The sequence below is a fragment of the Saccostrea echinata genome, unplaced genomic scaffold (genome assembly GCF_033153115.1).
Source record: "Saccostrea echinata isolate AGI-Se365-2 ecotype Australia unplaced genomic scaffold, CSIRO_AGI_Sech_v1 ptg000054l, whole genome shotgun sequence".
In the NCBI taxonomy this organism is placed as follows: Eukaryota; Metazoa; Mollusca; class Bivalvia; order Ostreida; family Ostreidae; genus Saccostrea; species Saccostrea echinata.
In genome coordinates, this window is record NW_026889803.1 from 49,383,196 (window position 1) to 49,407,500 (window position 24,305).

The 24,305-nt window shown below is 32.6% G+C and overlaps 1 protein-coding gene across 9 annotated transcripts in view; it reads left to right on the plus strand.

Annotated features, from left to right (window-relative positions):
- The window catches only part of LOC133172261 (zinc finger protein 135-like), a 110,350-nt gene that overhangs the window by 73,641 nt on the left and 12,404 nt on the right, over positions 1–24,305 (plus strand). For 7 of the 9 annotated variants that reach the window (XM_061307118.1, XM_061307110.1, XM_061307111.1 and 4 more), the window contains 2 exons: positions 2,589–2,636; positions 20,845–21,059. In XM_061307118.1, the coding sequence (XP_061163102.1) occupies positions 2,589–2,636; positions 20,845–21,059 (263 nt within the window). Of the gene's footprint in view, positions 1–2,588; positions 2,637–15,504; positions 15,609–16,186; positions 16,418–20,844; positions 21,060–24,305 lie in introns of those variants that run through there. The other 2 variants (XM_061307115.1, XM_061307117.1) reach the window with 2 other exon arrangements.

Sequence of the window (24,305 nt, forward strand, 5' to 3'; positions counted from 1 at the left end):
GGTCTAGAATTTTCCTGAGTGTTGGCTAAAATCAATTTAATCTCAGTTATTGGTAGAAAATGTCTTTAATACTAAAAATAACAAACACAATTTCTAAATTAGATAAAATTGAAACATATAAAATATGTTGCTAAATGTTTTTAAAATTTGATGATAGGCACATGTACAAATGAGAGTATAATTTTAAAGTGGACTGGAATGCATTGGCTGATACATACAAATACATTATATCTGATTTAATTTTTAATCAGAGGTAAATGCCATGATTTTTATCCCTTGGTTCTGTTTGTAAAATTTCCTTATCTAACATAGAAGAATTGTAAAGAAGAACTTGAGTACAATTGGAACTACCGGTAGATACCTTAATTAATTAAAATTAGTAATGAGGTCAATTATCATTAAATGTTTATTTCTCCATAAAATGTTTAAATTGCATCAACATTTGTTTTCATTATTCTTTTTAAGCAAATTAATCAAATTTTATCTTTGTCAGATAGTACGTCAAAGATATAAAACTTTTTAAGAACTTGTTTCTGTAATACATCTTTAACAGATGTGAGGATTCTTTTTTAATTACCTCTCTCAGATGTGAGTTGTCAGTTGCTCTGATGTCAGTAAAAAAAATATTGATAGTGAATTTTAACACTTCATACTCATACTGATAAAATTTACAAACTGTAATTTTTTTTCACTCCATGCACAATAGAGTGATGACAATTTTTTTTTTCACTACATGCACAAGAAAGTAAATGCTACATATGGTAATATTTTTTTCCCAATGCATTAAAAAGTAATGGCTTATTAATTAAGGCATTTTTTTTTCATCCCATGCACTAGAAAGTAATGAAACTTTTTTTTCACTTAGAAAATTGTGAACTTGTATGCAATTAAAAGTAATAATGACGTTGAATATTTTCTTCATCTTAAATACTGAATTTTTTTTCACCCCATGCATGATAAAATATTGAACATGTAAATTTTTTTCACCCCATGGATGCGCTGGAAAATAAGGCATTAATAACTGGGTATACCCTAGCTTTTTCTAGCTGATCGGTGATATTTGCTATAACTATGCTTTACTGTGTATCACTTTTACGGTAATGCTGCTTCAGGAACTCCAGATAAAATCTTTGCCTCAGTTGTACCACTATGCACTGAGAAGAGTGTGAAGGGAAAAAAAAAAAAAAAAAAAAAAAGTACTCGACACTAGTTTATAAATATTTTATTGCTTGTATATCTAACCATATTAAATTGCTAATTAACAACTTCATAATAGTAACTTAAAATTCATTAAATTTGTTTGAATTAGAAAACAATGCAATAAATAATTTCAGTTACAGCTTTATACCACTACATTCTTCCATTGATAGAAATAAAAACAATTTGCACAGAGTCAGTTCTCACAGAAAGGTAGTGCAGTACAAGGCTCAGTGTATCGACACACAAATGTTGATACGAGAACAACAATTACTACTCCGACTTCAGAACGTCAAAGACAAGTTCTCCTAGTACGTACAACTCACACTCTGTGATGACGCTCAATAAAATTAAACATTTCTCCGAGTATCAGGTGACCTTGGAATTAAACATGGATTTCTAATGTTTCATTTTATAGTTCACACCTGAGTGATGTTTTATAAGATGAAAAGTTTTGATATCTGGTGTTTGCAAGTGACTGAATTCTACTATGATCTAGTCTGGTTTTATGTACTCTGTTTATCTCTATGAATAAATGATCCTGTCTGGGAAATGTCATGTTTTATTCACATTATGATGTCGGGTATTATTGCTATTACAACATAAGCCTCTTTTCATCTTGGCTGATGGCAATTTTGTAAGGATCAAAAAAGAGGTGTGAAATACAAAAAAATAAATAAATAAATTTTTTTTTTAAAGGTTTCAAAAGGGTATCATAGCACTTGATTGAAGCATCATTATATGCTTTTTGGGTTTTTTTTGCTCATGAATTATCTAAATGACCTGCTTTGAATTCACTTTTAGCCAATAAGCTATGTCTGTCTTTTTTTACAGCACATGATCAGAAATCAAATGAGAGACAAAAAACTCCTTACACGAGTTATTTGATGTATTGATATTGTAATATTTGATTACTGTGGAATCATCATGGTTTGTAGGGGACCAATGTTCTTGGATTTCGTGGGTCACCCTTAACCACGAATTTACATCCCAATTAACGAACAAATATTTTATCAACATAATTATTCATTGAATTGTCTGTATATACAAGTTACCCACAAAATTATGTCCCCAAGAACCAACAAAATTTTGCTTGCCCACAAACATTGACCCCCCATGAATATAAAATGATTCCACAGTGTCATGGAGTTTTATAAAAAATATGGACCTTTTGTAAAATTCAGACAGTATAAATTACAATGATACTATATGATAAACCCCCCCCCCCCAATTTTAGATACCTAGCAAACACATGTCCATCAATTTTTTTTTTAATTCCAATTGTATACATTTTTTCTGAATTTTTTTTTCTCGCACAGAGAAGTCTTGCTGATAGTGGTTTACAAGTCGTACTTCCTCCTGTTTGACTTTCAGTGTAATTTTATTTTCAGATTTGTTCAAGTGGAAGCATGCCAACCCCCATGTCTCTGGGGATTATGGTGAGTACATACAATGATTACAGCCCTTGTTAAATATTACAGCCCCATTTGGTACACATTACAAATGAGGTAGTCTCGTGTGAATGACAATCAGCCTTTATTGTATGTGAACAAGTCATTGAACCTCCAGGCTGATGATTGCTGTATTTTTTTTTTTTAATTTGTTACAACTTTTCATTTTATCACTTTATTGTAAAATGTTACACTGTCATCTAAATTCCCTTGTGCTGGAAGCCATAAAATATGATTCAGGCACTGATTTATTTTGGATCACACAATGACCTTTTGTTTTTTTCTCCTTTTTTTTGTTCCTTTGGGGGGGGGGGGGGATTTTGGTATTTTCACCTCAGAATACAACTATAATCATTGTAAATTCCATAATACAAAAAATTGGGAACTTCTGTATTTTATGCGAGAAAAAATATGTAGAAAAATTTTAGAACACTGAACTTGATGGATAAATTTTCTTAGGCGACCTATGTCTGCCATGTATATCAGTGTCCAGCATATATCCCTAACCTAACCCCCCCCCCCCCCCCCCCACCCACCCACCCCCAATTTCACTACACTACCATTTAAGTTCTTTTTTTTTTTTTTCTTTTTTTTTTGGTTATCTTTGATATTGAGAACAATACTATATACAGGGAAAATTTCACCCCCATTTTATTTTCACCCCTTTTGCCCTACTCACAGGTTGATAAATGTAAAATGGGGAGAATTCAAAGAACACAGTATAATTTATTAAACAGAACTGTGACTGGGCAAATTTAAATTGGGGCAAAATTGTTTGCAAGTGTGAAAGGGTGAAAATAACCCTGTATACAGTCTATCGGTTCTTCCTAGTGAGAAAATAATTAAGCATTTCCATATTGTATGGATGAATTTAATGTTTTATAATTTAATTCTGGTTGTAATGCTGTATTTGATTGGATAAAAAATTTACTTTATATCGTATAAAATGGGTTGTCTACGTCACAATGACTTGCGTCAAAATCATATCGATCTGCTTGACGTTACATTCAAATTTTGTACAAATTAAAGTCATTTTTTAAGGACAATCATCTTTTTTCTTACACCAAATGAATAATGAAAATTAAATTATAAGGAATGAATTTAATAGCAACCCAGTTTATACCGTATAAAATGGGTAGCTATTAAATTCATTCCTTAATTCTAATTATCGCCCCCAGGGGCACAGGGCCAAAATTTAGGGGAAAGGAGTTTATATAGAAATATATTTAAATGGTCTATAAAGTTGAAGTAAGCTTCAGTATGCAGTTATTTTAAATTATTTAAATCAAGGAGTTTAATGTGGTGATCCCAATGTTCATACTCAGATGAGCATTGTGGCCAAAGCACCTCTCGTATCATGTTTAGTAAATTACAAGTTGAGGCTGTTTACTAGACAGAGAATTAATGCTTTAAAATTTAATTTAATCCCTCATCATGAATATGGCTAGGGTATGTAGAGTTTGTCATGTCCGTCTCCGTCCTCCGATCTGTCCTTCCATTGCGCTTTGCTTTTAGCTCAGTTCAAAGCTCAGTTTCAAAGAAACTATTCAAGATATTTTTATCAAACTTCATATGCTGATCAGATACATATTGATGACAGCTGTCCAAATGTATCAACATTTTTTTTACCTTGACCTCTTTTTTCTGAAATTAGTGTTTAGCTCAGTTTTTAAGAAACCATTCAAGATAGTGTAATCAAACTTCATATGCTGATACATACTGATGTAAGTTATTCAACTGCATCAACATTTTGACCTTGATATCCTTTGACCTTGACCTCACTTTTTCTTAAATTAGCATTTAGCTCAGTTTTAAATTAATCATTCAAGATATTTTTATCTAACTTATTATGCTAATACATATTAATGAAAGCTATTCAACTGCATCAGAGACCTTTGAGTGAGAAATTATCATCTATATCCAGTTTTTTTTTTTTACATTTCAATTTCAATTTTAAAGAAACTATTCAAGATATTCTCATTAAACTTAATACACTAATACAAATTTTCATGTTGCATTACTAGTATACCTTTTTTGGGGCATTCATGTCCTATGGACATATTTCTAGTTCTGTGAACATTCTGTTTTATTAAAATTATATTATAAGATGTTTTCAAAATGATGTCCATTTAAAATTCTTCATTTGAACTATTTTATATTTACTGATGCCAACTGTGCTATGCAGAGTTTAAAAAAAGTACTTTGATTTGATTTACATTTTTTCGATCTCTCTTTTAAATAGGAATAACATTATATTTTAATGTACATTACATTTAAATGTTAAACTCTCTTCATATTTCACTGAGTAAGAATTTAAATTTAAAAAATAAACCCCTTGTGTAGAAATAATCAGGAGAGTGCCATGGTACCTGGATTTTAATTCAAACAGGATGTAAAAGTACTCATTCTTAGTTAGCTGAACTTGTTTCTGCAAAGTGTAATACAGTTTAACTTTTTAATGCACCATTTATTACATCTTAACTTGTTACTGCATAGTGAAATAAGGCTAAACTTGTTTATTCTATACATTGTAAGTGTGTTAACTTGTAACTGCAGCAAGTTGTATAGATTAACCAGGACATGGTCCTCATGGCGATCGCACGGCGTCCATAAAAAATGCAAAACGCCGAGGTGAGTGCAGTAGAGTCTCCTACAGTGCCATGACAATGCGACGAGATCTCCACTGAATGCGGTAGGGTGGCATAGGGTCTCCTAGAACGCTAGGGGACGGCGCACACTTTGGGCATGCACAAAGTATGCGCCGTGTGATCGTGTTCTGATAAGAACGCAGTAGAAATGTAGTATGATCACCATAGCAGCGCGGTGAGATTTCCAACAATGCAGTAGGAGCTCCGTACGCACACCGTGAAGACACACATGATCGTAGCATGAACGCAGTGATAGGAGACTGCGCTTCCACGGAGACCTCGCAGAGTCCTTGGAGATGTCACTGCATTTCTATCGTGCTTTTACGGCACTTCTAATGAGATTAATCATCTTGTGATTTTTTTTACTGCAATTACACAGCAACAACAAGGAGTTGTCACTGTGATCTTTGCGCTCCTTTGGCATTTCTACCGCGTCTGTTGGCGATCACAATACGCTTTCATGGCGTTGTTAGAGCATTGTCAGTCAGCTCACAAAACAAGAGCAATGGCCTCATATTTGATCAGCAATAATTCTAACGTATTTGTTGCACTCCTGACCAGGAGCATGGGAGTAGAATTGGGAAGTAAAAATTATACCAGAACTTGTTCTGTTGTTTCATTGGAGTTGCGGTGGAATTTCTTAAATTTTATGACAACTTTTCAGTGTGTTTAGTTTTTTACATTCCTAATAAAATCAAAGAAAAAATAAAATCACATCTGAATTGATATAAGTGAAAAAAAAGTGTTTTAATAATAAAACTATCAATAATTTAGTACTTAAGTATTCAAATAGATCATTTTTAATTAAAGAATATTTCTTGGCATAAGTAGAAGTCTTTCCATCATGTAACTTGAATCTTCAAAAAAAAAAATGTTACACTCCTTCTGAATATATATCCATGGTGAAGAACGCATTGTGAACGTATTGTGGATGCAGCCAGCGCAGTGAGAATGCCATGAACGTGAGGTGACAACTCCTAACACGCCGTGAAAGCTCCGCGGAAGCCGGTCAATTGCAAAGAGATCTCCCTTGGAATGCAGTTGCACACCGTGAAAATGCCGTAGAAACGTGTGGGTCGCTGTAGGAACACCATGACATCTTCACATTGTGAAAATTTTACAGAAATTTGTGCATTTTCCCTGTGATTCCACTGCAATTTTAAAAATTTAACAATGCCATAATAATTCCATGTGGACGCAGCTTGGCCCTTACTGCACAGTGTAATGCAGTTGAGCTTGTTACTGCACAATCTTATACAGCTGACCTTACTACATCATGTAATACAGCTGAACTTGTTACTGCACAATGTAATACAGCTTAACTTGTTACTGCACCATGTAATACAGTTGAACTTGTTACTGCACAATGTAATACAGCTGAGCTTGTTACTGCACAATGTAATACAGCTGAACTTGTTACTACACCATGTAATACGGCTTAACCTTTTACTACACAATGTAATACAGCTGAACTTGTTACTACACCATGTAATATGGCTTAACCTTTTACTACACAATGTAATACAGCTTAACTTGTTACTGCACCATGTAAATATGGCTTAACCTTTTACTACACAATGTAATACAGCTTAACTTGTTACTGCACCATGTAATATGGCTTAACCTTTTACTACACAATGTAATACAGCTTAACTTGTTAAGTACTGCACAATGTAATACAGCTGTTCTTGTTTCAATAAAATGCAATATAGCTTAAGTTGTTACTGCAAAATGTTAGTATACACTTATTCTATTACTGCACCATGTAATATAGCGTATATTTTTTATTCTTACAGTAACCCGATCGGAAGAATCTCATCAAAGTGACAGGCGTGTTTGATTTAATGATCCTTGCCTGTCAAAGAGACAAGATATTGTTCCTAAGAACAAGTTACTGTTATAAATAAATTCATTATGTACCCCTCTATTATTAGCTGAACATAATTTAAAAAAAAACAAACAAACATTTTGGATAAATTATCCGACTTTATCTATTAAAACACTTTTTCAAAGAGCATTTTTGATGTCCTACATCATCCGTTTCAGAGAGGGATGATATGGATTTAAAAACCACAGTGTGGTGATCCAGAAAATCAGATCACACCATCACGTGATTGTATGAAATCAACAGTAAAATTGAGTGATACACAGTTGAGTTTATAATAAAACCTATTACTGCACCATGTAATACACTTAATCTGTTTCTACATCATGAAATATTCATGAGTACAAAAATAAATATAAAAAATCGGAGAAAAAATATATATATAGAAAATAAATGTTTTTTTTAAAAATGATGACTGATGATAATTATATATGTAATAAATATTAAATGAATAGGAAATTTACATGTTTTGTTTTGTTGGTTATATCTCTTTTCACAAATGTGCATCTAACAGAACAAATTTTCAAATTTATTCATTGGTGTAATTACGGATGCAGATGGGATTCTTTTATTGCTGCAGCAAACCATACTAATTTGCTGCGTTATAGTGTTATATCTCTTTGTATGGCAGACAATTTTAGTTTTCATTTGCAGATTTGAAGCAACACTGCACTTTCACAAATACATGTCATTGTATAAAACTTGGTTTTTATTAACTATTAATGTAAATTTTTTTTTACATTAGGGGTTAATGTGCTACTCTTTGTGTGAAAAAAAATAATTACATTAGATGTATATATATATATATATATATATATATATATATATATATATATATATATATATATATATATATATATATATATATATATATATATAAAAGTCATCTTATACTAAGGGCATATACGTTCGTTTGAGTTAGGAGAAGATATCAAAAATAAAATTCTTTCAAAATTATGAAATTTCTCTCTTATAAAGATTAAGGGTCATTTTTAAGGGTTACAGTGTTGGCTTCTTTAAATATCCCACATCTATTGTTTTGTTTATGTATTACAAAACAATACAAAAAGTTGATAAATATCTTATCAAGATTAATTTTACTAAAAAAAGCCTTTCATTTTCAAGAAAGCCAGATATTTGTTCATTGAATGTATGAGGATAAAAATATATATACAGTTGAAGTTCCGTTTCTCAAACACGGATATCTCGAATACCATGGATATGTCTAAGTGATTGGGAAGTCCTAACCACATATTTCTTAAGTATTTTACCCTCGATATCTCGAACCCTTGGATATCTCGAAGATTTTTCTCAGTCCTATCGAGTTCGAGATAACGAGGTTTGACTGTATATATATATATTTCTATAAACCAAGTTTAAAAAAAAAAAAAGTGAATGGTTTGCAATTATGGAAAATGAGCCCTATACATGTGTATACTTTGTGTTATATGTGAAGAAAACTATCCCAATACTGTGCCTGAAGGGCAATAAAAAATAACTAAAATAAAAGTGCAGCATCAGTCAAACCCTGTGTGAAAGTAGTTTGAGTTGAGCTGGGTTAATGTACATTTTAAATATTTATATTCTACTCTTTTAGGCACAAGCTATCTATGTCATATAATAAATGTCAAGATAGATTATCCTGTGTAAATCATTTTGTAGGCTACATAAAAACTTAAATCTTTTCTCTCAGTAAAACATGTGTTAGTTTCATTGATTTGATTTGAACATATTTTACAATGTACTGAAACATAAATGGATTAGGCAGCAGGCATAACCTATATAAGCCCTCTCCACAGGTACAATGTTCATTTAAATTATATATAATACTACATATACTATCGAGTTGGAGATAACAAGGTTTGTACCTTACCTGGATTTAAACAGTGATAGTGATGACCAATTGGCCACTTCAAGATCTTTCATGTTTCATGTTGTAACAATGAAATTAGGAAAACTCTAAGCCACCCAATCAATGTTATAACTAGGAATTCATAAACTTTTATAGTTTATTATGTTATGACTATGAAACCATAGAGGAACATAGTCTATCATATAAACAATGTTAAAAGTATAATTAACTGCCACATCAGTAAGTTTATCATGTTATAAGTATGAACTATAGAGCTTCACAGTTTATTATATTATAAGTATGAAACCACTGAGTCATTCAGTTTATCATGTTATAAATATAAAACCATAGAGCCATATATGTATTAGAAATTAAATGTCTGACAAAAACTCAGAGCATGTTTGATTGTACTCGGAGCATGCTTGATTGTACTCGGAGCATGCTTGATTGTACATGGAGCATGTTTGATTGTACTTGGAGCATGCTTGATTGTACTCGGAGCATACTCTTGAGTATCAAATGTGTTGGGAGACAGAAACACCATATACAGGTGTAGTTGAATATTACTACATAAATAAGGAAAGTCGACCATGAAAAGGCTGAAATCATTTCATTTGTGATACAGTATAGTTTTTTAGTTGGCCTTTACTGTCTATAGTTAGCCCCCATTCACACATAGACGACGCTTCTACTATGATCAAAACGTGGCCGGTCATGACAAATCGCAGGAGAAATGTAGTGGAGTCTTCATAAGCGCAGTATGATTGCAGTAGGTTCTTCATGATCGGAGAGCTCTACGCTCTCGCCACGCTTATTTTGAACATGCTCAAAACAAGCGTAGTGGGATCGTGGCCAACAAGAATTGGGGTAAAGTCATAAAAAGAGCGTAGTAGAAGCGCCGTAATCGTATAAGCAGCGCGGAAGCATCGTGGAGAGATCTTCATGATCGTAGTAAAAGTGCAGTTAAATTGTAGTACAGTCGGGAACAAAATATCAAGTACGCTCCTACAACGCTTCCACTACATTCTTAATACGTTCCCACTACCATGTAAATCATACTAGAAGCGTTATACAGTCGTAATATGATCAGCACCACCGTAGCGATATCATCGTACAATCATCTAGGTCTGCGTAGCATCGTAGTATGATCTTGAATGTCGTAGCAGCAGCGTAGCATAAAGGCAGTAAACGTGGCCTCTGGTCGGCAACAGTCTACGTTACATCATAGTAGAAGCGTGTTAGCAGTGCGTTTAACATAGGGGCATTGTAGTACGGTTGTAATGAAGACCATAATTTGCCAAATTGGTCGATTTAGACGCCGATCGGCTCTGATCCGCCCCGATCCAAAACTTTTTCAGATCGTGGCTTGATAGGGATGAGCGTCATAAAGTCGCAGCTCTGTGTGAATGGGGGGTTAGTAATCCAAATATAGAATAGCTGTGGCAGACTCTATGGTGTCTTTTATTCTGAATTCACTGGGATATATCAAATAGACATATGAATGGAAGTAAATATTGTTCTTCAAAGACTATGGGTACATAGATGTTGTCAATAAGGAACTCCAGTTTCCTTGTAATATACACCCTAGAGTACTTATGTGTAGAATTAGAACAATATTTACATTGTAATTTTGTAGATGACCCATCATAAAATACATTTATGATATTTTTATTAGATCACCTATGTAACTTAGGTCACCTACATGTATTGCTAAATGTTTTTGTCCATTGTGCATTATGTGTTAAAATTTGAACATTTTCAGTTGTTTTTTTTTCTCTCTGGAACCACTGAACCAATTTTAGCATATGGCATTTTTGGTTGAAGGGGAACAAAATTTATGAATTTTATGATCCCTACCCCCTTGGGGCTTGAGGGATGGGGCTAAAACCATCAGAATTAATCTTTAGAAATCTTCTTCTGTACTTCTGGACATCAAGCAGTTAAACTGGTGGCAAGATTGTAATGAGCATTGAACCCTCTACCAAAATGTGAAAATCATGGCTCCAGGCTCAGGGGTTTTGGAGCTAGGATGGGGCTTATATAGTGAAAATGCATACATTATTTTTAAAAGCTTTTTCTCTCCCCTGTATATTAAGTAAACAAACTAAGTGTATGATTATGATGTCAGAGCAAGGATGCCTCTTCGGAAATTGTAAATTCATGGACCAGGGTTGGGGATTCTGGTGTTAGGGAGGGGCTCTATTGAAATTGAAGTGAAAAATACTTTTATTCTTTGAAATCTTCTCTGTTCCTGCGTATTGACCACCAAGTCACACAAATCTTTCATGTTATAGCTATGAAACCTTCACTAAGTCGCTTAGTTTATCATGTTGTAACTATGAAACTGTAGAGCCACACAATCTGTCATGTTATAACTATGACACCACTGAATGACACATTCAATATTGTTATAACTATACTGAGCCAAGAGAGTGCATTTTTTAAAACTAAAAAACCACTTAGTCACACATTTTATCATGCTATTAACTATGAAAACCATAAAGACATGTTACAGCTTTGGAACCACTGAGCCTCAGTTTTTCAACTACAAGACATACATGTAGAACCATACTGTCTATTACTTTATAACTAGGAGACCAAAGAGCCACATTTTGTCATAACTATGGAACCTATAGAGCACCACACACTTTATTATGTAATCCAGTCCAGTTTGAAACTACTGTAAACCAGGAAATGTTTGCATGATGAAAATTTTTGCAAATTTTGCGATAAGTAAAGCTTTGAAAAATTAGCACCATGTGAACATGGTAAAAAAAAAAGATACCATACTAACACAACGAATCAACATATTTTGTTAATTCCTTAACTTCCACAAAAATAACGCCCACAGGAATGCTTTGTTACATGGAAATTGCAAAATCTTACCCCATAAAGTTATCCATTTTACAGTATAGAATCACACAGTATCATGTTAAAACTACTGTAGATCACCAAATATTCGCGACACCTTATTTTCGCGAGATAGGTATATGGCATTTATAAGCGAAACAAAATTTTTGTGAATTCTGACTAATGTCCTATATAATATCCTTTACTAATAAAAATATGCACGAGAAGGAAATTTTTGTTAGGAGGCATTCTCACGTAATTACGTGAAAATAAAAGTTCTCGTGAATAAAAAGTTATTTACAGTATGAAGCCATAGAGTAACACACTTTATCATGCCATTACCATTAAACAAGAGAGCCACACAGTCTATCAACAAGTACAGTATGAAGCCATAGAGTCACACACTTTATCATGCCATTACCATTAAAGTAGAGAGCCACACAGTCTATCAACAAGTACAGTATGAAGCCATAGTCACACACTTTATCATGCTATTACCATTAAACTAGAGAGCCGCACAGTCTATCAAAAAGTACAGTATGAAGCCATAGAGTCACACACTTTATCATGCCATTACCATTAAACTAGAGAGCCACACAGTCTATCATAAAGTACAGTACGAAGCCATAGAGCCACACACTTTATCATGCCATTACCATTAAACTAGAGAGCCACACAGTCTAGACTATCAAAAAGTACAGTACGAAGCCATAGAGCCACACACTTTATCATGCTATGACCATTAAACTAGAGAGCCACACAGTCTATCAACAAGTACAGTATGAAGTCATAGAGCCACACACTTTATCATGCCATTACCATTAAACTAGAGAGCCACACAGTCTATCAAAAAGTACAGTACGAAGCCATAGAGCCACACACTTTATCATGCCATTACCATTAAATTAGAGAGCCACACAGTTTATCAAAAAGTACAGTATGAAGCTATAGAGCCACATGCTTCATCATGCCATTACCATCAAACTAGAGAGCCACACAGTCTACCAACAAGTAAAGTGTGAAGCCATAGAGCCACACATTTTATCATGCTATTACCATTAAACTAGAGAGCCACACAGTCTATCATGTTACAACTATGAAACCACCGAGCCTCAGTCCACACAACTGCTCTGGAGTTGATTATGATGCCATATTGAAAAAATTGGATGGAAAATCAAATGAAAAATTGCATTGTGTGGCACCTTAATGCAATTTCTTCTAAGTAATGTGCTGAACATTGTCTGCAATGGTTATTGAAGGGAAGTTTGAAATACTTGTGTTTGTTAGTGTATGAATTAGAGATGCCATCTAAATTGAGGTACTGAGGTATTCAGTTAATCCTTTAGTTGTAATGCTGATCTTCTACAAGTTTGCAAGATAGGAGGGTTTTTGTGCATGGCAGTCTTGAAATAAACTTTGCTTAAGGAAATGTAGTACTGTATGGTTTATTTCTTCCATTAAGGTAAAATGACAATTCCAGTGAAAATATATAACTTAAGATTTTGCAATTTTTTAACAATTGAAACTTGGGCATTTTCTGCATTTTATGTAAAAACTACTTTCTAGGAGTACAATACAATAGAAGAGAAGATATTTAGAAGATTATCAACAGATGTTTGCGAATAAGAATAAAATCTTTGAGAGAGAGAGAGATAACTGATGTGACAGCATAACAATTAGAAGATAAATTCAGTTAAATGTGACACCTAAATGCTCTGCATCCAAGGTCTGTTGGAGAAATTATAATTACCCTCTATCATAGGGCATGTAATATATTTAACTAGTCCTTTTCACACGAATAACATTTATATATCAAGACAACTTGGCATATGATTATAAATTTATAAAGGAATAAGTAGGAAATGCAGTGAACAAATTCCTGGAAAATCTCATCCTTGATAATCAGTCATGTTGCATAATGTTTTTGCAGTGTATTTATGGATCTTTTTTGCATTTGCATGAGAATGCATATTCATGTAACTGTCTATTGAATACAATTCTCATGAACTATTGAAGGCAGAGATCTGAACCTCAACGTGATAATGGAGTTCACTCATCTGAATAGATACGAATATTTTTTTCCCTAGTGGAATTGGCTTTTCCCCCTTTTACAAAGAGAATGCCTTACCTCTTTTAAAAAAAAAAATACTAGAGTTAACTAACAGCTATTTTTTTCAGTCAAATTGTGCCCATCTTATAAAAAAAGCACTTGACTATTGATTTTATTTGGAGAGATGGTTTATGATGGATACAGGACAGATTTTATATATATAGTTCTCATGCCCAGGACCATGTCACAACATGGATTCAGTTTTATGGCTGAAATCCTAAAAATGATTCTTATCATGGACAATACAACTACAATTTGTCATGAATATTTCCATAACATCCATTATGAGACATCTTTAGCCTCTTTTGTTTTTGTCTGAAAATACTGGGTATCAATATGCAGATTGGTATATACCCATTTAATTAGTCTTTTGGGGAATATATTGAATGGTCAGTTCTGTTCCCAAGTCTCTATTTGAATGTAACAAAATGATTGGTCAACACCACAGAAAGTTTAAATGCCACGTCTGATTTAAAATCCCCAAAATGGTACACATGTACCTGTGTCCCTGTAATCTTCAACTGTTACATCATTACTCTGATATTTTATGAAAATATAATGTGTTTCATTTTCTCCACTACTAGTCAAACCTGAATTGTTAAATAGGATGTAATAAATGAGATACAATCTTAACATATCCTCATTTTTCATCAGGTAAATAAATTTCAAGTATTTGGAGTAGGTAAGGTGTTCTGAAATAAAACAAGATGCACAGGTACTGCAGGCTTGATCTTATGACAAAGGGAAAAAAAAGTTTTTCTTTACATTTTGTGGGGAAGACCAAGGTTTTATTAAACTTTGGAAATTTTTTTTGATTGATGTCATTCTGTCTCTTTCCACAAGTCAGTATGTTCTTCTTCATGTAAAGTTTGTATGTGTTTAAGCACCATAATTCTTCAACCCCCTTGGATGATTTATGTGACAATGTCAATCAAGCATCATAACTTACATTTATAATTAGAAATGTGCACAAATGACACGAGAGGAAAAGGGAGGTGCTCGTTTTTACCTGTGTCTATGATGTATTATTTTTTAAAGCCTTCATTACCGCAAATGTTTTATGCTAGAAGGGTCTTGAATACAATAATGTACTGCCCCGTCTGGGCCGTAATCCCCCATTCTGCAATCTTCAATGTTAATTATCTGTCAGATGCAACTTCAGTTATTAAAATCAAAATTGAATCATCATACCAGAGACTATATTACAGTATGATCCTTCAACAAAACCCAGTCTCTCTCATTTGAATTTGCAGCTACGCCATTTCGCAATTGATCACAAAGCATGACCATTTTTAAATACAAGCTGCAATTTTTACTGCACACATAATGAAAATAAGTAAAAGAAAAAAATCATCTATCCATATCACTCTACCTGTTGCCTTTAATGTCCCATTATGCAAGATGTATGTAAGTTTAGAACCCTGCATCAAGTGAAATACTGTTAGTAAATTTACATGCAATAGACAACTAATTGTGGCCTTCTTTAAATGCGCATGTGCGAGACAATTAAATCGACTGTGCAAATCTTTACGAGGTTGCATAAAAACCATGCATCACCCTTCTGTGTTGTGGGAAAAGTTAGGGACTGCCTCTTCCGTACTTATGTTTTTAAAAGGTAAGCACCCTTTTCATTTTACTACACATATTATAACATGTCAGGATTTTGTCGAAAGTTTGTGTTCAATACATAGGAAAGGAATTCCTTGACAACCGTCCCCCTTTTTTGAAACTTTCCACAAAATCAGGAATTGTGTTATTTTTAGGTGCGCAATGCGCTCGTGGAAGACGCAGATGATTTTTGGGGGTATGTTGAACTTCTTTGTTTTTAGTTTTCGATCGTAGTGACATTGATCGCTGCGTCCTTGGCCTTCCCACTCACCATGGATGTAAGCCAATAATTTCCAAAAATAAATAAATTTATGAAGCATGTTTAGGATATGTAAATGTTTATTCATCTCTTTTGATTAATTTTCCCTGAAGCAGTAAAAAAGAACATTGATTGATAATTAGCATATTGTGTAAATGCAAGTCACGACTCATTTGCACAGGACTCGATGAAATGAAGTGGTCTGGAAAAGAAGGTGCATACCAATGCACACAGACCGTGACATAATGTGCATCACAAATGTGTTTATACCTTGAAATGTTTTTTCACTTTACACACATTTACATTGTTGTTAGTTTCACTGTGTGGTAGGTTATTCTTGGAGAAGAGACAATACAAATGGGCAGGGAAGGTTATGGTTCTTGAGTTTTAAGCCCTATATTAGTAACACAAGACATAAGAAAAATAAAAAAATGGCAGTAGGTACGCATGCGTCGTGGCGTATATCAACTGCGATTTAGTAAGTGGTTGGAACATGCAGCGCAGACCCTGGATGAACAATTTCGGGACTGTTCCACCTTTTTTTTACTATATCAATGGTGAGTTTGCAGGCAGCACGTTAATTAAAAGGTGTTACGGAAGACCTAGTCTGATTTTTATGCAGAAAGTCTGCACTTGATGCATGTATTTGTGGTTGTTATGTAATATTGGATAAGAAGAAAATATGAAAACGGTAATGTCGGCTTCGCATCGTTACCCAGCATTTGTATATAAATAAGGGAGTTGGTAACTCTTAAGTGACCGCCTCTCGCTTATTATCGACTAAATCGTTTAACAACAATTTCGATTTTCAATTTTGAATATTTCTAGGAGGATAATTGTGAAGGAAATTTTCTTTTAAGCGTCAAATTAGAAATTCACTAAGAGCCTCGCTTCGGAACTGTGAAATATTTATATGGTCAGTCTTTCCTATTTAAAGGTTTGGATTGCGGCAGCATGCATGCTTGAAAACCTGCTAAGATGCAATGTATTATAAAGTATAGCAATTGTTAACCCTTTAATTAAAGATGTTTCCTGTAAAAATTGTTAATTATTTTTTGTACAGAACAACCTGAAAGAGTGTACGTAATACACTTTTCTTTGCGAACTTGCAGACATGCCACACATGCGCACTGGATAATTCCTTGGTATCTAATGCATGACTTCGTCGGATTAAAGAAATCTGGGTAACCTACAACAAATAATTGTTTTCGCAACCTTTCAATTTATTTCGTCTTATGATTTCTTGGTTATTTCTCAATTTCAGATTTTTTTCGAGAAGAAATATTTTACGAAAATAAAATAAATTCATATTTTAAATCGAAAACTGTCGAATTTTCCTTCATCGTTATCGATTAATTTATGCATACTAAATTTCTTCTTCTTTCTTTAAATGTGAATGTTGCCATGGCACAAAATTAATATATCGGCAATTAATTGAGAATATTTTAAAACTTTTAATTAAAAAAAATGTCTTTTCCTTCAAATATAGCTTATTCCCCATGATTGTGTTCGAAATATTTTGGGATCTCAATTTTAAGAATCACTTAATACCCCTTTAGTACTTATCTGCATCAAAGAACTACCTGCCAAGAATTTCTTTTTTAGTGAGTATTATAGGACAATTGTTAGTTTCATAACATGATAAGTAATGTTTGAACCAATGTTTTCTAGGTTTCAGTTAGTTAGAGAACAGTTTCTGGGTTGAAGGAGTTTTCATGACCTTTCATGACCTTAATTATTATGTTTGGGGTACTGAAAGTTCTGATTTGGAAGAAAAAATCTAAATGAAATAGACAATTAATTTAAAGGTGTGCTTAAAAAAAGGCAGAAATATTAATTTGTTAAGTAGATTTTATACAACTTGAGAAAATTTATCTGGCAGGCGTGTAGTTATATTTACTGGTATTATTGAAAATATTTTTCATTCTTAGTGACCACAGTTTTAAGAAAAAGTTAAGACCGTAACCTTTAATTTGCACACATGCCATGCTGTGTTGGTTCTAAACAGGGGTTTAAAAAGAAAACTCCTGAAGGAGATTGGGAGGAGTTTAGTCCTGGAAACAATGTCCTTCTCTTAAACAGGATTGTCTGGGGGAAGATGGGGGGAGAGGTTTACTCTTACCACACAATATGAGAATTTAAATTCATTTCTTTCATCTTGCATTCAACTGCATTTTTGTTGTTCCAAATACAGTATTTAATTAAAGAAAAACAAAAAGTTTACATGGTGGATATAGAAATACTATTGGAATGATATAGATTTTTTTTAAAAAAATGATTAATTTTGCATTAGTTTTTTTTAACTACAGGAAAGAATGCCTAATTATTAGAAAAACCTAATTTGTCTTCGCATTACTGCCCATCATCTGCATAGAAGAACTCATTCTGGCCTACTTTACATGAACTCTATCGACATGGAGCACCTGTTATCAAATTTACATAATATTACTCTGTACATTTACAAAAACTCGTACGTCTTCATAAGATTCGGCCATCTATCATAACTTAAACAATTCCCTTTGTGTTTGATGTATCTTTAGCAAAAATAAATAAAAATGTAAATATAACAAAAATGAAATTAAGAGTCTTTTAGACTATACTTGCAAAGCAAGTATGTACAGTACATCATGTATTATTACATGATTTACTTTTTTTTTAAGCCACATCTATTCCTGTACTCTGTGCCTATTTTTACTTTTGGGTGCTGACTTTTTTTTTTCCTTTTTATACCAGCTGCTTTAGTGCCCATTGTTCTGTCTTCTCAGATTCCTGTTTCTTCCTGCTTCATTTGGAAAAAAAAATATATTTTTGAGCCATTGGACCAAAAATACTCTTCTCTGTAAGGCACACATTGTCCAACAATTTTACCCCCAAAAAATTCACATTGATAACCAACTCTATTTTCAGATAAAATATTCTATTACACAAAAAAATCAATAGCTTATTTATGATTATATTTTAGGTACAGTGCTAAATGTAATAAATTTTAGAGGGATTTTTTTTTTTCGTAATTATGAATTTTCACCTCGTAACAATTTTTTAAGCATCTGTCAGCTTCATATGATAGTAACTTTTAAAACTATGATAGTAAATGTTTAAAGTGTATGATTGATTTTTTTTAAAGCTGTTTTCAAAAATCCCGAATGAAAAGCATTAATATGTCATGATAGAAATTACAGAGATTATACATTCTAATCACATTGATAAACTTGTCAGTTTTATAATCAAACAATTTGTTGTGAAACTAAGCCAGCATGTTACCTATACAGTCTGTTTGAAAAGTCAGAAAAAAATGCATTTTGTGTCAAAAATAGAAATATATCATTTAACTTGGAGGTAAAAAGCTAATCTGCATTATTGTGTAATATGGGAACACATATTAGAATTTGCTGTCTTCATCTGGTGGTTGATATATTCTTCTAGAACATGGATTATATATTCTACTTTGAGACCAGCTACTGCAATGACATAACTTCTCCAAGTTTCTTTGATTCAAATCCTCTTTTTATCTGTACCTATTTAGGTTTTTAGATGCTGACATAAATTGTCAAAATTGTGTGTATAAAAATATAAAAATGAATAAAGAAAATTTTTCTCCAAATAACTTATCTCTAAATACAAGGTAAAATTTATGTAAAGTGAAAATTACTTACCATACCGTATAAGCAGAATTTTTAGCTAGGATTTAATTTTGGCATTTAATATTAGCGAGGGTGTTGAGATCGCTAAAATTGAACATCGCTAAAAATAAATTGCGTTTTATTTGTAATAGCTTCTTTAGTAGGCACTTTAAAATCGCTAAAATTGGTTCTCGCTAAAAATTTATTACCATTATTTAATGATAAATTGCTAAATTTGCATCTCGCTAAAATTTCCACTTACAGGGTATAATGTTTCAAATTCTGCCTTGACCAGACATCGATAAAATTATTCTGAGCCTTAGGTACTGTAGATGTACTTCTTTTCATGTGGGATTTATTAACACCATATATGTGGTCAATAATTTTCTGCAGAAATTTTCCTACCCTACTTAAACTGCATTTAAGACATACAAAATCAGTCCAAGAAATCTGCATAATTTTTTACCTCCATATTGAACATAAATTATGATTCTTCGAAATCAAATAAGTATGTTTATAGTATACAGTTGATGTAGATTTATTTTTCATTGCAATTTCACTAAAAGTAAGAACAAAAAAAAAAATATTTAATTCATTGTGTGGCTAAGGCATCATAAGAAGACTAGGAAGTATGCTGATAGAAACTGTTATTTTCAATCCCATAAGAATATCCCCCTTAATGGGTGTCAAAATTTGTCTTAACATTGGACTGAGAATACTTTCTATTATTGCTCAGAGAAAATTGATGGAATTTGTTGTTTTGCAGATTCTTCTGTTCACTGATAATGTTCCCATTAATATGTTCATTAAGTTTTGATGACAACATGCCTCTAATTACTTTTTTAGTCATCAAAGAAACTTTTAATTTAAATAAATTGATACAGAAAACTTGAAAAGTATGGTGCTGCTCGACTTTAATTTTTTCTTCTTTTTTTTTCTAACGATATCTGTGCTTTCATTTACTGAGCTAAGAGTTACTCGATGACAGAGTTTGTGGGAGAAATTAAAATCTTCTAATTGCAGTTCTTTGAATTAAAGAGAATGAAAATCAATACTTCCTTGAATTAATGTCAGCTGACATTTCTTTCAAGCTCGGAAAGATCACATTTCTCCCAAGTCTGTTTATCCTCCATCTGTACATATCGACTCCAATACAGTTGGAAAGTCCCTAAACTCTTTTCTGAAATGAGTATTATAAGTCTGTTCCTCCCCCCTTTCTCTATTTCTCTCTCTCTCTCCTATATTACACAGGATCTTTCTTTTTGTGTAAGGTTTTTAAGAACAGACATAAAATTTCAGTACATAGTATAAAACTATTAAAATTGAAAAGTTGTCTTCAATATTTTCTAAATTGTGTATTTTAGGAAGTTTAAATCCTGAACATCCTGTGAATAGCCACAATGACCATGCTTCAGGCCTCCGTCATATTAGTACTGGAAGTTCGGGCAGTTACCGTAGCAGCACAGGAAGTGTGAGTGGACCATCAACGCCAACGAACAATACCCCTCTAGTGATCCCCCACCCGGTAAAACCAACCAACAAAGCGGGGAAGTCATACCACTGTAAAACGTGTGATCAGGTAAATAGCTCACAAGACAAGGGAGACAAAGAAGGGTAACAAAGGGTGAGAACTTGAAAAATCATAAGAGGAGGATAAAATGTCATCCTAAATCTTTGTCATTAGGGAGAAGGTGGGTGGAAATTGACTTTCTCCTGCACTCAAGCTTTGTTGTCATTGACACTGCATTCTTTGGGAACTTTTAGTTAGGTGTAAAAACTATTACTGTGTAAGTTGTTCAGGTGACTGAAAGACCATGCAATTGAAAGGCTGTATTTAGGCAGATAATACTTATGGTTTGTTGAAGCAATTAATTTGTTAAAACAGCTCTACCATTACCATTATTGTGAAGAAGAGCTCTGTTTTTAATATTCTGCTTGTTACGTAATGGACCGATAGGGTTATTGGATTTCATCTTTAGAGAGGAAGATTTTACTTCTGGTGAAGCTGTGGGAGAATTTACAACAGCTCATCTGAAATTTAAATAATTCCAATACTTTTATCACACAGCTCTATAAAAACACTCCTATTTCAAGAAATTTTAAATCAAACTAAGAAGGATACTAGGAATCTCTGAAGTAGAAAGTTGATGCCTTGTACATGCATAAAGTGGGATGAATATAAGATTTTTGACATTTAACGGATGTTAAAAGAAATTGAGTCTGTAAATCCTCTGATTTCCCTGGTTACTATTATATACATTGACTGATGTCTGAAATTGTGGAACTGTTCAACTGTTGATCAATTAATCAAGAACAAAAAAGGAATAAAATAGAAATAGATTTACATTTTGCAGATTTTGCATTCTTGGAAAAGTGAAGTGGGGAAAAAAAAACCTGAATCTAATCTTTAGTTTATTACCATCAATATTTTTTCCCAATCCAAAAAAAAAAAATATATATATATATAGGATATAGTATTTTTAAGGAAATATTTGGGTTTGGAAAAAAAAGTAGTAAAGGATCCATAGAGCTACAAAATTTTTTGTGAGTCTTCAGATGGAGTTTCATTTTATATATTGTAGCTATTTATTTATGTTTAGATTGATCAGTCATTCAAATTTGAATTTGGAAAAGGTTTTGATAATCATTGCTCAACTGATCTTAAAGTAGATCTATACTGTTCTAATAAATTTTAAGCTGGAAAGCTTTTAACTCTAAAACAGTTTTAAAGTAGATATTTAAACACATAATTATAAAACCTCTGTTATATACTAGTCAGTCAGTTTAACATTTTGTAGTTAGAAAATGAAGAATTAACATATTTTATCAGAAAAAAAGCAACAATGCAACTTGGTGAAGAAGACATGCACTCCCCTCAACTCGAGCACAATTTGACACATTGTATATGGAAGAACTTTGGTATGCAGATAATTGTTACATAATGGTCTTCATGTGCTGCATTGGCAAGAAGAAAATGATTCTTATAAAATTTATAAAATCAAAGAAATTTTCCACTGTGTAAGAAAACAGAATATGAAGTACATGTATTAATTCTTTTGCTGATCATGCTAACTTTAAAACACAAGAATGAATCAATTATAAGAATGAATTGTACATACAAGAGAAAGTTCATGTTCAAGGTCATCACTAGAAGCCATATGTTCCAAATTTTTATCACATATATTTATTTTTTAATTCAGTCCTTAAATACCTTGTTTTATTGGCTATTTTTTGAGAACATTTAATTAATTTCAATTGTCATTATCATCACCTTAATGCACACTTAAAAAAAAAAACCCAGAAAATATCTGTAGGATTTTATAGCTGTATGCTTCATGCATGATTAAAGCAGCATGATGAGACAGGCATATACCAGTATATTTCCCAGCAATTATACCTTATTTGTAACTTTGGATTAAGTTATACAGAGATTATATGATAGAGACCTATGGCTTATTCTTCCTCTGTAAAACAAAAGGAAATCTGCAAATTACAGTAATACTGAAATAGATTTTCTTAAAAATATACCAGAACAGAAAAAAGTCAATTCTGCATTCTGTTCACTAAATCAGACCAAAGGGCTTTGAATGCAAGGGATTCGTGAGGTGTATATTGAAAAGTTAAGGAAAAAGAAAAAAATGATGCATATTGAATGAATTTCATAAATATCCTAGTTTATATTCAGAAGAAAATCAATTAAAAAAATAGAATAAAAGGATTTTTTTTTTTTTTGAAAAAGTTATTTATAAAATTAAAATTAATCTTGCAGATATGTCCTATTGAAAATCACATTGAACTGAATTTCTACCAATTTTCCATGATTAGTGAATGAAATAAGATTGCTTGATATTAAAAAACCTCTGGGCATTAAGGAGGAGCTTTATTGTTGTTCCTGTACTGAAAAAAATACAATAAAAGTATTTTATATGAAGAAGTTACTGTCATTAGAGCTTTTCCTGCAGCTTTATTCAGGTGAAAGACTCGCACTTTATATGTATAAAAAGAGACCTCTCTCGGCACTAAGAACTTCATAAAATCTAATGATATAATTCCTACAAATTATTGAGAAGTGAAGAAAGATTGACATGCTTATAGTCCTTTAACAAGATGTAAACCTAGAGCTTTTAACAGATTGGATCGAGTGACTTATCTTTTGTAATAAGTCTTGTTAAATCACTATCGGGATTATTTTCTTTAAGGTAAGAACAAAGTTGTAGGGGCAAAGACTGAGCTTCATTTGAATATGACTTAACTAAAGAGAAAATATTGTCTTTCTGACATAAGGTTTGATAGTTTGATTGTGGCTTAATTTGCTTGTAACACTGATGATCTTTAAAGAGTATAGGAATTCTATATCATCTATCGCTTGATGATTTATTTGAAGAGAAAATTACCTTTAAGTTAGATAAAAACTAGTGGTGAAAACTATACTGCTCTCAACTTCATCCATGGTCATTATTAATTGTTCATCAGCATTTGTTGACCTGCACATGTCTTAATTTGAAGTATAATATAGACCCCTCTCTATAACAGCACCAGTTACCCTCCTATCTCTCAGAATAGTGGTGTGTACACTAAGTTCTCAATGGCAACCAAAAACTGATTACTTTATCAGTCACAGCTGATATTCTTTTTCTAACATTAAGAAAAAGAAAATGTTTCATTATATAGATTTCAAATGTAGCCATGCAGCTGTAAAGCTGAGTTTTAAGGAAAGTCACCAGAGAGGTGCTGTGGTTAAATGCATGTCGGAGATTAAATGGAAGCATGATCTAGACATAGGTCTATCTGATACCATGACTGATACTGAAAAATTGTCCTCAGT